The following is a 14,529-nucleotide window of genomic DNA, read 5'->3' as shown; positions in this document are numbered from 1 at the left end:
TGATTTTCATGACTTTAACACCCAGCTGTAAAAATGGCCTTCAGCAGAAGCAAGCATATTGCGCCTGCACCCATAGGAGAATGCTTTCTGTTTTCACTGGTTAAAATGCAAGAGTCAACTATATTTTCATATATAATCTCCAAAAGTAAGATCTAGAATTTGCAAATTGTTTTGGGAAATAATCACTGCCAAATAGGACTACACCTTAAAAGACAGTTTGATAAACAGTGCAAGACAGAAACTTGGTAGAGCACAAGAAACTGAGAAATAAGAATGTGTGATTTTCTGTTTTGGCATACGTTTGTCAAGAATTAAAGTTGTACCAAAGAAACTGCCTGTTAATACACAGTTCACAACTATAGATCTTCATAACTTGGCCACTATTTGCTTAAAAACAGAACGGTATTAACAGATTTATGTTTCAAAAGGCACCATTTGACATTCAAGCAAGAAATTCATAACTAAATAATGAGCAGTGATTAGCCTTGTGCAAGCACAAAATTAAGAGCCCCACTTACACTGACACAGGACCTCCATAGGACCCAAAGAAGGAAAAATGCAGCATTTCAATCAAATGCATGTTAGGGATGTATTACTGAAGAGGTCCTGCAATAAAATAGCATCTTCTTTTAAATAAAAAACAGAGTCAAATCACAAACCGAATGCGACCAGAACCCAAAAGAACTTCTGCCCATTGTGTTTTGATGCATCAGGCACACTGCCAGCACTCTGGATTTTATTCTAATTAGCTCTTAAGTCTAAATTACAAAAACATTATGAATTATCTTAGAAGGCTAGCATAGCACCCTTGACTGCCTCAGTATGGAAAAGCAGTAATGTCTCTTAGTTGCAATAGTAAGATAATTCAATTAAACACTGAATTTTAACAGTCTGCATCCCCCACACAATCATATATAAACTATGAGCTATGTTTCCTCCACATTCATAATGCTAAAGGCAATACAGTCCTATTGTAAATATACAAAAAGTAGTTTTTCCTCCTGGCCTTTCCTACATTTTTTTCCCTTATCCCATATAAAACAAAGCCTCCTCACTGAGACAATCACAAGAACATGTTGCACTAGAAAGATTTAAAGGCAATGCATCTCACAAATTCTGTAGATTTATAAACTCTCCCTTTCTTCTTTCCCTTGGTCCCAAACATGTGAGAGAGAGCTGAACACACACACACACACACACACACACACACATACACACACACACACAAAGTTAAATCAAAGTGAAAAGTCCCATCTGAACTGTAAAGAGTAATTTTCTAATTGAGTGGTGTTCTGTTTGTTAAAAAAAAATAAAATATTTGAGTTGATAATTAGCAACTGCCACTCCCATAAGTTCAAATTATTTCTTAGTGAAAGCAATTTAAAAAAAATTAATCATGGAAACCACCAGAACTGAAAGTCAAAAACTGCTCTGGATCAAACTGGTGACTCAGCATACTAAATGGCTTATAAAACTTCATTAGGAATGTGGGCTTGTACTTCCTTCAAAAGAGTCTCACTTAATAACTGATTTTTGGCCACTCTTTTCTTACCATCCACAGCTATGAACTGGCCTTCAACACACAGAGGCAATACAGTAGCTGCCAACATTTGTAAGTAATTATAGGGAGGTTTTACAAGGAGGAGATGGACAGTCCTTAACTTACACCAAAGTGCCACAGTCTCAGTGAACAGATAGAAAAAAAATACCCAAACTCTCCAGAGAGCTTTGGAAGCAAAGCCATTACATTTTTGCCTGGAAGCATGGTTTGACATCAAAGTCACAGTACACACATGATAGAGAGCAACATAAGACACGTTACTGAGGCCAGGCAAGCTGAAAAATCAAAACATGCTGGTTGGTTCCTCAAACAGAAAGAGGATCAGGGACAGAGAAGACAGCAGTGACAATGCAGCTGCAGTGCTGTGCAGAGGGTGCTCAGGCGGCAAGTAGGGATAGCACAGTTCCTCTTCAGACCAATTCCAAAGCAGCAGCCTCACAGGAGCAGTACCAGTAAAAGTACTCAGTCCCCATTTCTTTAATTGCATATAAACACATGTACTGAAAAATATGCTCTTTTTACTACAAGACATAATACAAGTAATCAAACTCTATCACCTTTATTAATCCTATAAAGTGCTTTGGATTAAAAAAATGCTCCCTCATAACAAGATGAAGTGCTACTCAGGACAATAGTAGTATAAACCCCATCAGGTAGCCACCCTAAGCACCTTTCACACCCAGCAGAGGAGATAGGCTTATAGCCAATGCAATTCACAGCACCAGGCTTCCTAAGGTACGCACTTGCATTTGCTCAAATGTGCCTGGCCTCTCAATCAGCTAGAGGGTTCTCACTCACTGAAACAGATGCCTAGACAGCTTGCTCAGGTATTGAAACAGCTAAGCAATAATGTTCCCACCCAAGATGACAGAATCCATCACCAGTAATACCTGCTTGTACAAAGGAAGTGAAATGGATTCAACTAATTAATGAAAGTTCACTATCATATTTTGAAGGCACACCAAGTAATTCTGAGAAACTCAACCTACTTAACCAGTGTCAAGAGTAAGCTGTATGTCCACCACTGCAAGTACTAGTTATGCAGCTTCCCCACCAGTTAACGTATTTTAAACACATGTGCACACTCATTTCCTGCTTTACACATCTTCACATTCACTAAAAATAACCATCATTTTAGAGTTCTCTCAATTTATCAAAATCAAAACCACAGCATCACTGCTTAGGAAATTTTAGTAGTCTTAAATTTGTTTTCCGTTTGCCAAGTCTGTGTTACACTTCCCTTTAACTGATCAAGGCAACAGTCAGATGTGAGATCCTCGGGTATGATTAAAACCGACAGAGTTTGCATGTGACAGAGCTGAATTGCACTCTATAACGAATTTCCCCATTTGAGTTATTCTCCAATTTTAAGAAGAAGTCTGATCACTCATAATGTTTAAACAAGCAAAGCAACAGACAATGTAAATATTTGAAGTTCTACCTAGACTTCATAAATCAAAAACACCAGCATAATAATGCATTTCCACAAAGATGGTTTTTACAACATGACTAAATATTGAGCCAGCATAAAGAGAAGAGTGTGAAAACACAAGGATAATACCAATAAAAATACAGCAAGTGTCATTTTGGAGATACGGTCAGTCTTATTATCTTATTTTATTTTTAAATAACAGAAAATTCTCAAATTAGAAAAAATCCTCTTCTCACTTTGAAGTGCAGAAAAACGACTGAAACAGTTGCACTATATATTCAATTATAAAGTGCTGCAATAAGAACATAGAAATATTTAACATATATCAGGTGACCTTAAGAATTGTAAGAAATCAAATACATGAAGCAAAACCCCACAATTGTAAGTTTTCAGTCTCTGATCAGCTGCAAACATAACTGTTCTCCTAAAATGGATTAGCAAGGGCATAAAGCAAAATTTAACTCTTGGTCTTCATAACTTCCTTGCCCTCACATGTCAAGAACAATTCTCTAACTTTATTTTGCCTGCAGATCTACAACCACAGAGTACCCACTGCTCTTCAAAGGCCAGCCAGATTCTGGAACAGCTTCCAGTATCATTGAGAACACTGAGGGGGAAAAAAATGACTTATTAGCAAAGAATCTGTAAAGGTCTGCTGATAACAGACCAGGCCAGGGTTTCAGCAGACCAATGCTTGACCAGTAACAGCCAAATGAGCACCAGCAAAAAGCCTCTCAGCAGTACCTTCTTAAGTATTCCCATGCAACACAGTCACCTCAAAAATACACCTAAAAGGTGGAAGAATATAATATTTTGCACGCAGGCCTGAAGAGTTCTGTGTCCCTTTTATACTGTTTATCTTGTAGTATTTTAATAGTATTTAATTTCTGAGGCAAACAGCATGCTCAATTTTGGCAGGAATACATTGACAGACTATTACTGTGTAATCATGGCAAGAATTACACTGACATCAAAACCACAATTATTTAGTTGTATGAAATCCAGAAAGTGTAGCCAGAAATTTCAGTTTTCAAAACCAAACCTGCTCCACAGTAATGTTTATGCTCCTAGGGAGTGGAATCAGTGCTAAAAAAAGGCAAGGACACTGATCCGCAGCCAAAGATAGTGTGTCTGTTCCTTATCTTTCCGAAAGAGAAATCTCAATTAAAAGGAAGCTATGGGTCATCTCCAGTATCACTGATTAAGCCCAGCCATTGCTAATGCACCTAAACAGTCTGCATGCACCAAACAAATGTTAGGGAAAAAAAATAGACCAAATAATCACACCCCACTACAGTGTGCCTGCAGTTTGATAAGTAGCAACCTAAACGGTCAGATATTGCTACCCAGTTCCAGAATAGCACCAGTAGAAGTTTACAGGTAAGACCTAGAGTAGCAGTCAGGAGGGACTGCAGCATATCAAACTAGAAGCATAAAAATAGGAACAGTCAGGAGTATTTCCTGCTTGACTTAGGGTTTTATGTTCTGCAAGACATATATACCAATCTATATGCCTTGGGAAGGGCTTATTTCCATTCATAAAGTGGTAAATATCCTCAAGCTACTTCTGGCATGGGTTCAGACATCATAGGATACAAACAAAAGAACTGCCTACTGTTTTCTAAATTGGGAGTTGGGTGGGTTAAGGCTTCCATTGCAGTACGGTGACATGTTACCTCAAGCTGCCTATGAATACGCAAGAACAGCTACAGGATACCTGACAGCATAACCAAGAGCCAAGAGGCACATATGTTATAGCTATGCAGGTGTCAGATATGCGGCAGAAACAAGGCATCTTCTCATTACAGCAAAAGCACTCGGACGTTTAACATGGCAAATTTTTTCCTTCTGCATTAGAATTCACCACACAGGCTGTAGGAATTCTCCTTTAAGAAGAACTTCCAAGCAGTAGTAAATTGGTCAAATGACAGCTAAAGCAAAGCCCTACAGAAACATTTCATAAAATTTGACTATATCTTACTACATTTAGTAGTTAGCCAGATTTTTCTAGCATATGCTTTCTTCCTGTTATTTCAAAGGTGTTCAAGCATGGCAAATGCAGCATTAGCTGGTTTATCTACTTGGAAACTCTTTGCAAAACACCAAGATCTATGGTATTCCACACCCAAGGCAAGTACAACTTTGCAGCTGACATACCTGTTGGATCACTGTCCTTCTGAGCATCACAACAGAGTAGCTGACAATATCACAACACCTAACTGACCAATTTGACTGCACAAGGCAAGCTGCACCATTATTCAACAAAATGGAGTCGTTTCAGGGTACAGTATCAAATGGTCTTCCATGGTACTTATCACTGAACTAACTGCAACCAGATCAAAGTCATGTTAGACTTGATTACTGCCAGATGACACTGTTGAGTTACAAATCAAAATTCAGGTTTCCCATTAAAAAAAATAATAAAAAAGAAGAGGAAAGGAGACTTTAGCAGGAAATACTCCTGAAGAAGGAAGCTCACCTTAGGTACACTGCTTTGTGCATATTTGTGACTAAAGAAAAATTGTTACAACATTTACACTGAGGAAGTTCAGTTGCTTAACACCACATGTAAAAAGCATGGGTGATACAAGATAAGCTAGTTTACATCAACTTGTTTGGCAGGCTTTACAAAAGCTTCATTGTGGATTTAGATTGCAAAGCCTGTGCACATCCTAGAAAGGAACAAGCTATAAGGACTTTCCAGTAATATTAACAGGTAACAGGAGAGAATTCCACTCTCTCACCCCACCTTCTACAGTTTTGCTTAATTGAACGTTTTGGACTTAACTGCATCCCCCAATTCATATACATATGATCCAAAGGAATTCCTTAGCTGAGGTTCTGGGGGGAAAAAAAAAAAACAAACAGTGGACTCATATGAAAGAGGAAGGAGGTGGCAAAAATAATAAAGAAAAAAAACTTTTATTTTGCTCGCTTGGCCAAAAAGCAACCAAAGTAGCAAGAGATTTAGAGCAAGAGAGTGCATATACCCGTGAAAGAGGAAATTGGACATCTACCACACTGACGACCTGTTCTTGTGCCATTATTCACCCAGTGCTTCAAGGAAACCATGCTTTCCAAAATAAACCTGAGTTGTGCTGCAACAGTGTAGGAGAAACTGAGCTGACAAGTTTGTAAGAACAGTTACTTAATCAGGATGCTACTCCAGACCCAGAACTCTCAAGAAGTTGGGATGAAGTTGCTAGAAATTGCCAAGAGAAAGTACTCCCTGCCCCCCAAACTAAATTAAAGTATAGGTAAGTGCAAAGAAACTCAGCCTTGGTACTCCTCAAAGACACAAGGTGAGGGCAACAGGAAGCACCACTAGGATGAATACCGGTATCACAAATGCACTGAAAAACCTTTTATTCAAAATTTTATTTATTATTTATAGGGATCAGAGTAGTAACCTTCACAGTATTTCTCATATGGGCCATCAGCAGGATCAAGCACTCCATTTTCCTTGCCCTTCTGCATAGCTATCTACTTTCTAAGAAACTGGCTCCCTTGTGCAGAAAACTCAACAGTCAAAATGATCTGAAAGAGACAATCAGAGGGGAAAAAAAAAGACCAAAAGTTAGTGGAAGAAGATGAAGTCATAGAGAAGAGATTTTTACAGGAGTTCTCTATTCAGATTGGGTTGGCTGTATGTACATAGAAAAGACAATGCTTCAGCTCTTTAAAACTTTAGGAAAAAAAGAAATACAGGTTCTGTCTATGCCAACAGTCACCAATCTTCATTAAATTAAGAAAAAAAAAAAGACACAACAGATAAAGAGTAAGCAAGCAGCATGATGCTAGCAATAGGATATTCTGTTCTTCTTGTCAGTCTGGGCAGCAGTGGCAATAGCGCCCCTATTCACAGCATTAGAAATCTTCATGAGAAATGTTACTTGGAGGAAGTCATCTTCCCAAACCCAGTTTGGTTACCATGTGTCTATCTGTTTCATATCTTAACACCATTAACGTGAACTTTAATATTTTATTTTTCCTGGAATATTTTCACTATTTTATCTACTTTCACAGCAGGTACACATCATAGTGCACAGTACCTCATAATTCCCTTGCTGTTCACAATGTTTTTTGATCCACATCCTGTATATATCGTGTTCAAACACAAAGGAATCAGATTGACTGCACTGGTCTTTGAGTTAAAAGACTGCTAGCTGAGCCAGGCTACCAGAACTTCCCTCTCAAGTATACAGCTAAAGAATAGACTTCATTGGCAGTCACAAACACTGAGCAAAGCTGTACAAAGACAGAAGTTAATACATCAAGACACACATGAACTAATCCTGTATCAGTGATACTTTTTATCATTAATATCTTCTAGCTTACTTATGTTCAAATGCCAACATTAACTGTACAGTTCTGAAAGGCAACAGAATACAGCTGGGCTCACCTGGGCAGGCACAGACCAGCCAAAGTCCCAGACTCCCAGTTCTCCGAGAAGACAAAAGTCCCATCAGTCTGCAAATGTTGTAGAGTATAAAACACATATGAAAGAGTAAGGCATTGAACTATGTATTTATAGATTGCTACTAATGCACTAGTTGAATTATACTATCTAGTAGCCCTCCTCTCTTCAAAAGGGAGTCAAGGCAACCAAAATTCAGGCATCTTTCTGCAAATAGGACCTCTGTTTTCAGATAATATTCTAGTCTCCCATTTCAGTATTTGTTATACTACTTTTCAACAAAATACCTTTTCCTCAAGAGTTTTGGATAAAAGTCAATAGCAATTGACTTATTTCTATCCTGTAAAAAGAAAAGACCTGGAATTATGTTTTAGGCAAGTTTAGGTTTCATGCCAGAGCCACCATTCATTTGTTGCAAAGTTTTCAAAAAGCCACTTATGCCATCTTGTCACAAACTGCAGGTGTTCAACTTCCAATACTGTGCAAGAGAAGTAGAATCATACAAGTTTACGTCGAAAGGGACCTCTGTGGATCACCCAGCTCAAGACAAAGTCAACTAGTGCAGATTGCTTAGGGCCATGTCCAGTTTGGTTCTGGATACCTCCAAGGACAGATACTCAACTTCTCCAGGCAGTTTCTTCCAGTGCTTGGTTCTCCTCATCATTTAAAAAAAAAACAATCAAAAAAAACCAACCCCAAACAATACACACCCTCTCAAGTTTAAATGAAGCTTCTTGTATTTCAGTTTGTGCCCAAGTTAAGTGTTCATACATCTCTGTATCCTCAAACTATGATAAGGATGTTCAACACACCTGAAATTCTCACTCAAGACAACTCCTGGCTACTCAGGGACAAACTGAAATACAGTACCTGGTTTCAATGAAGACAATATTTGTTTAAATGAAAAGGCAACAATACTAATATTTAGCCTTAGCCAGAAGGCTATTTGTTTTAATGAAAAGGCAGCAATGCTAATATTTAGGTTTAGTCAGTGTCAGCAAAAATTGTCCTCCTATTTCTACGCAGAAAAGCAATCCTTTCAATTTTATCCTTCACCAGGCAAACCAATGTCCTGTCTCTGGCACAAAAGGCAATAATGTTTCTCTGCATCTGTTTTTCAGGTATATACACATTCCCCCGTGACACAGATTCCCACCTCACCACTTGATCACAATACTGAAAGAAGCTTTCAAAAAAGTTTAAACAGTTTCCTCTACAACTCTTCTCCAAGAAACAAATTTATTTTAGCCACAATGTATTAAAGAGTTTTATAGCCACACTCCATACCACCTATTTGTTTCTTCTTTTTTTTAATGCTAAAAAATAAGTAATGTTCTCTTATTACTGGTACTTTGCCCCATGGTGTCTGGTTTCATCTCAACAGCCAAATTTAAAAAAAAAAAAAAAAGAAACAATTTAACCTCAATTCACAACTGCAAATCTTGCTTCCTCAGTGTCTTTCCCCCCTCTTTTGATATAGTTAACCTTTTTCAAACTATGAACTGTAACACCTGCATCAAACTTGCAGTACACATATATAGGGGTTTGGTGAGTTACAGGAATAGCAAAGGCTGTAAGCAACTGAACTTCTGATACCAGAAAGACAGAGGCAGACCCCAAGCTTTACCTACATCACCCAATTCAAAAGAATGTTCTTATATTTCTTCATGCACACTCCTCTGTCAGTTGTATTTTACACTATCTTAGGGTTTGGTTGAACGTTCTGAGGTTGCTACCTTAAGTTTTGCCAAATGGAAGTTTTATTTGACAGAACTGCAGTCAAGGGAGCAGAAGCTGGTTCTAATGCAGCTGCAGTAAGAACTCTCACAAGGCAGAAACGCAACTGCTTTCTTTATCTACAATTTGCAATAGCCTCTGGGCATATACTGACACTGAGCTCTAATGCATTTCTTCATTCAAAACTGAGCTTTGCAAGTGCCTGTTGAATTATCTCAGTCTACAAACTCTTACCTTCCTGTCGCTCCAAGTAAATCAGGACAGAACCAGAGACCACATAGACATTTACTGCTCATAATCCAGGAACTGAGGGGGGAAAATAGAAACCTCAACATATAACCTCATCATTAGGCTCAGACAGATTATTTCTTGGTGTTTCGCCAAGAAGACAAATATCTAAATGCTTCTACAAGCATCAGTTTTTAGAAAGTCAATCAGACTGATTGGAGTACAATCAGGCACATTCTGAAGAGATATTTAAATGCAATTTTAACAGACATTTAGTCACAATGTCTAGAAAACAATGCTGTCAAAAAGTACCGCTTTAGTGGCTTCAAGAAATAAGAGACAAGCCATATTTGCATATCTAGAATTACATTGTTAGTAATACTGGTATTCAAAACTCCTATTTTTACAGAATAATTCTTCAAGATACCAAGGTTTGAAAAGTCTAGCCCATATATTTTGCATTGTGAAAGCACTCTTCCAATAAGAGTCACACTTGAGGTTTGTTTTGTTTTGCTTTAATACACACAACAGGCCTGTTTTATTTGAAATACTTTTCTTTAAATGAAAAAAAGGTGCTATGCATTACTCACAAGTAGTCTGCCAGCAGACCAATACCTACATGACACTTCAGGAATGTTTCATCCATCTAACCACAGCAACTAGCTCATTCTGGAAGTTATTTAAAAGAAAAAAAAAGCAAAGTGTGGTTCGTCCCACAGCTGTGGTGTGAGAAAGAAGATAAGGGAAATCTCAATACTGCAAAAGGAGTATATAACACCACTGCCTATGTGCTTAGAGTCTCTTATCAGTAATGCAAGTGGTAGAATGATACCGATTTCACTGTAACTCCACAGGCAAATGCAGGATTTGTAGAGGTTCATACATCTGCTCTGATTTCATAGAAACCAAGGTTGAGCCCTTGTAGACAGAATGGTATTTGAGTCCTGACCATACAATTAAGACATTTGCTTTCCTTTGTGGCTTCACCATTCATATTGCAAACTCTTCCTGTTATGTGGCCAAAGGTCACAAACTCACTTTCCTATCAGTAACACATTTGCCCTTGCAGATACCTGTCCTTTCAACATACGGTATCTAGAAGAAAAGCAAGTCACCAGAACTGGTTTTGTTAACCGGTGCAGTAAGCAGGCAAACAGCACATATCTCCAGTCACTCACTATACAGGGGAACTGTGCAGACAGCCCATCCTCTTCTGGCACGCTCTAAGGTCTTATGAATCCCATTAAAAGTCCATTAATCAGAAGTCACAGTTGTACCATATCTCCCTGTTATGTTTCAGTTAAAAGTTGCATCATCAGTCAATTTTGCCATTATCAAAACATAACCCTACCTGAGCTCAACTCTTTCTCCATCATAGAAAGAAAATTCCATCTTTTGTCAGTAGAAAAGATGGAAAATCCACATGGTCATGGCTATACAGAAGTTCTGAAAAATAATGAGTTGTCTGATTTCAACACTATGATAAAGCACGCTTGCTGTGGCATCATCTTAACCCAGAAAGGGTTGCTACAGTTCAAGCAGCACTTTCCTTGGCCCAAGAGTGCCCTAAGAACAAAAGCACAACTCCACATTTGCCTAAAATTGTCATGGTCCAGTTAGCTCAGTACTTACCTCCCACCTATCCTTGTTTCAGGTACCAGGCCACCACAGGGCCTTAGTTCAGCAAATATTCTCAGAGTACACTAGCCACACATAAACAAAAGCAGGTTCCTTATGCAATGCAACTGTGTCAGCTCACCTTTTGCAGTAGCAGAAAGGGCTCAGTTTAAGTAAGGGGAGTTTACCACCTGATTCTGTTCTATATCATCTTCAGTCTGAAGAGATCTAAACCTTTATCTCCTACCTTGAAAGAGCACCACTTTCAAGGAAGAATGTAAAACAAACCAAGTCTCTCTAGCCCCATAGTTGAAGTAACTGCCTGGGAAAGACAAAGCCTGAGCTCTAGCTTCCGCTTCAGCATATTTTTACATTTTACACATGGTAATTAACTTTGAAAACATATGGCACTAGGATTTTCTCCAGGGAGGGGGACATGCAAGTCTGCCTGTTCTCAGATAAACAAAATCCGAGTGTCCCATTTCTGGGTGAGGCCTCTCCAAATAAAACAAAAGCTATTGTGTAAAAATAAAGAAAGCCAGTGAAAGATGGTAAGGAACAAGTATTATGGTTACTTTCTTTAAAGTTCATCTAAGAAAAGAGGGACTAGGATTCCTGGCAGCAGATCTTGAAATTATGGAGAACTATAGGACCCCAGAAGAGGCCACACTCAACATAAAATTTTCATCTTAAGCCAAGAGTTGGCATAGTCCTCACTAAGGAAGCCCACCTCTCTGGCTAACTTTCATGTATCCCAGGCCTTTACTAGCTCTGGGTCTCCACACATTCCAATGCTAAATAATATGCCTTGCAAAGGTTAAGCTGAGAAGGAAGAGCTGCTCTGAAAATAGATAAAGTAACATAGAGAACATAACATAGAGAACACAGTAGTGAAAGAATCATGGCGTTGTAGCTACAGGCCTCTAACTTACTACCTCTGATGAAGAGAAATGTACTTCTGTCAACAACCTAGAAGACTTTTCACACAGCACCAAAGTAGTCCTTGGGAAAGCTCTGACTGTGCTCTTGCTAAAAATAAACATCAAGCAAAAGTGTTAGTATACAGAGATCATTAGTTTTTCTTCTTCTTAGTTACAATCTTGTCAGAGAGGTGCTTGGACGGCTTTCCTCAGCACCACTACTGGCATACAGCTGCTAACCCATGGGAAAAGTGCGCCAAGAAGTGTGGCCAGAACATCTGAGCACAGGCATAATGAGGTGAAACACAAACAGTGGGTGAATGTTCAAAGCATAGTGCAGGTTCTCTTAGAAAACAGATGAAAACTGCTATGATACTGTATCACCTCTGGATTTACTCCCTCACAAAAGTCCCAATGGCTCTTCTACTACCAAAAAGAGGAAAAAAACCAGCAGCGAAAGAGAGAGAGCATTGACTAACACTGTCTCAGAGTGAAAGAGCAACATCTTCATTTTGACACATATTTTTTCACAAAGCTCATGGACTTTTAAACAATCCACACGAGCACCTCACAGTGGATCTGCAAGCATACCAGGACAAGTCACAGGTGAAGGGGAAGAAGTTCTTGCATGTATGAAGCTGTCACTGATCAAATGTAAGCCATAAAGGAAAAATGCTGTTCCACTGGGATTCCAAAATAAGCATTAATGTTAACTATACATTACTTACTTAACAGGTTATACCAATCACAGGACATGCACCCTTCAAGTAGAAGTAATTCAGTACCAGCACATTCCAAGAGATAAGCAATGTGAAGGAGAGCAAACTTTTCCAGGTAGTGTGCAGTATCTACATTGCAAATAAGGTGTTCCTCAAATATGACTAAGTGTGTCCAGGAAAACTTTCATTTAGCACCCACTTGCTAGCAAACATAGGGCAATGTGTGCACAAACAATCCAACCAACTATCTAAGCTGCCTGTTGGAAGAGTAGCAGCACAAGCCACAAACTGCATATATCGACCTTCCTGCATGTCTCACCAGGTTGAAACTCACCATCAGCACATCTTTTTTTTACCAAGTAGAAGGTACTCCAAGGGAAACTGATCACCTTTCTCCTGCACCTTCTGCTCAATGCACTAGGACTCTGAAAGCATCATTATCCCTATAAGTAATATAGCCAAAAAACTAGAAACTGCAATTAACATACATGAATAAAAAACAAGTAGCCTGGGTAGATGCTTTCGTCATCCATTCAGATTTGGGTATAAAGGAGGTACTGACTGCAAATACACAGCTGTCCAGTGTGTCAAAGTGAGAGGTGACAAAACAAGTCTGGTGGGACCAAATCCGATGACAGGATGCCTCACATTTGCACTGCTACCTTCCCCACTGCAGACCATCACGATTATGAGTCCCAATACTGGCTCCTTATACTGCCTTTTCTAGGTGCGGCTGATTTCCCAGTGATGCTCCCTTCACACTTCATCTCAGTACAGGTTTAGCTGATTTCTCAGGAATTCCTGGTACAGGTTACTATAAAACAGTCCAAATCCGAGACATAAAGGCACTGCACCTCCCCGCCTCGCACACACCGGCTGAAGAACACTCCACACTCCGGGGGCAAACAAGCCCTACCCACGGGGCGGTGTGTCCGCCCCTGACCCTGCTGAGGGCTGTCAGGGGGAGCTCCAGACCGGCGCGGACTGTGCGGGGAAGCGGGCACCGGGCACGGTGCCGGAAACGCACCCGCGGGGATGCGCCCCGGGTGCCCGGGAGGGAAGGAGGGAGCGAGGGAGAAGGGAAGGAGTGAGGGTGGCCGCAGCCAGCGAAGGCGCCGGGCAGACCCACTCTGAACTCTCCACCGCCGCCGCTCCCATGCACGGCCTCAGTCACGGCGGGTCTTCCCCATCCCCTGTCCCTGCGCCGCCGGGAGGGCACTCGAACGAGGGGAGCCCCCGCCGTTACCTGCCCGGTGATGCCGGTGATCAGAGCCACCTTCCTGCCGTTCATCTCCTCACCGTCGTCTCCCGGTGCCGCGGCGGCGCCGGCACACGCCCCCTCCTCCGCCGGCTGTGCCATCCTCCCGGCGGCGGCGGCGGGCGCGCCCCAGGTGTGGAGGTATCCCGGGGCGGAGGCGCGGCCGCCGGGGTCAGGCTCGCGGCGCTGGGGGCGGGCACGGAGGGGAGGAAGGATGCCTGCGGCCACCCGGGCGCTACCTGCGCTGCCCCGGCCGCCGCAGCCGCAGCATTTCCGCGCTCGCCTCCCGCCGGCGCTCCCGCCCCGCCCCGCCCGCAGGTGCGGCCCCCCTGGCAGGCGCGCTCCCGAGGGGCGGCCCGGGAGCGCGCCCCGCGCTAGGAACCGCTCCCGCGGCGCGGCTCGGCTCCGCAGCCAATCAGCAGCCGCGGCACTTCCTTAAAGGGACGGGAGACACGCCGGGGCCGAAAGCGAGCGCGGTGATTGGTTGAGAGTGCGCGGCGGGGGGCGTGGCCTGGAGCTCGCAGGAGGCGCGGGGCCGACACTTCCTGAGCGCGTGTCGGGGAGGGCGGAGTGGCCCCGCATGAGGCGGGCGGGTCCGCGGCACAGCGCCCCCAGCGGCGCGGAGGGCACCGGGCGGGGC

General features: G+C 41.6%; 1 protein-coding gene and 1 long non-coding RNA gene across 3 annotated transcripts in view; both read right to left on the bottom strand.

Annotated features, from left to right (window-relative positions):
- GMDS (GDP-mannose 4,6-dehydratase) overlaps window positions 1–14,155 on the bottom strand; it is a 417,652-nt gene extending 403,497 nt beyond the window's left edge. For both annotated transcript variants that reach the window (XR_003534117.1, XM_027682650.1), the window contains exon 1: window positions 13,878–14,155. Coding sequence is in view for 1 of the 2 variants with exons in the window: in XM_027682650.1 (XP_027538451.1) it covers window positions 13,878–13,991 (114 nt within the window). In the remaining variant the exon portion in view is untranslated. The remainder of the gene's footprint in view (window positions 1–13,877) is intronic.
- On the bottom strand, window positions 6,346–10,932 carry LOC113967230. The gene is made up of 4 exons (XR_003534118.1): window positions 9,382–10,932; window positions 7,698–7,750; window positions 7,396–7,463; window positions 6,346–6,530 (listed from the first exon to the last, which is right to left on the bottom strand). It is a non-coding gene; the product is annotated as an uncharacterized LOC113967230 (long non-coding RNA).
- Window positions 14,156–14,529: the final 374 nt, after the last annotated feature.

The sequence above is a fragment of the Neopelma chrysocephalum genome, unplaced genomic scaffold (assembly GCF_003984885.1).
Source record: "Neopelma chrysocephalum unplaced genomic scaffold, ASM398488v2 Primary Assembly neopelma1_22b, whole genome shotgun sequence".
Classification (NCBI taxonomy): domain Eukaryota; kingdom Metazoa; phylum Chordata; class Aves; order Passeriformes; family Pipridae; genus Neopelma; species Neopelma chrysocephalum.
The sequence above is the reverse complement of the archived record's forward strand: the minus strand, read 5'-3'. Positions and strand labels throughout refer to the sequence as shown.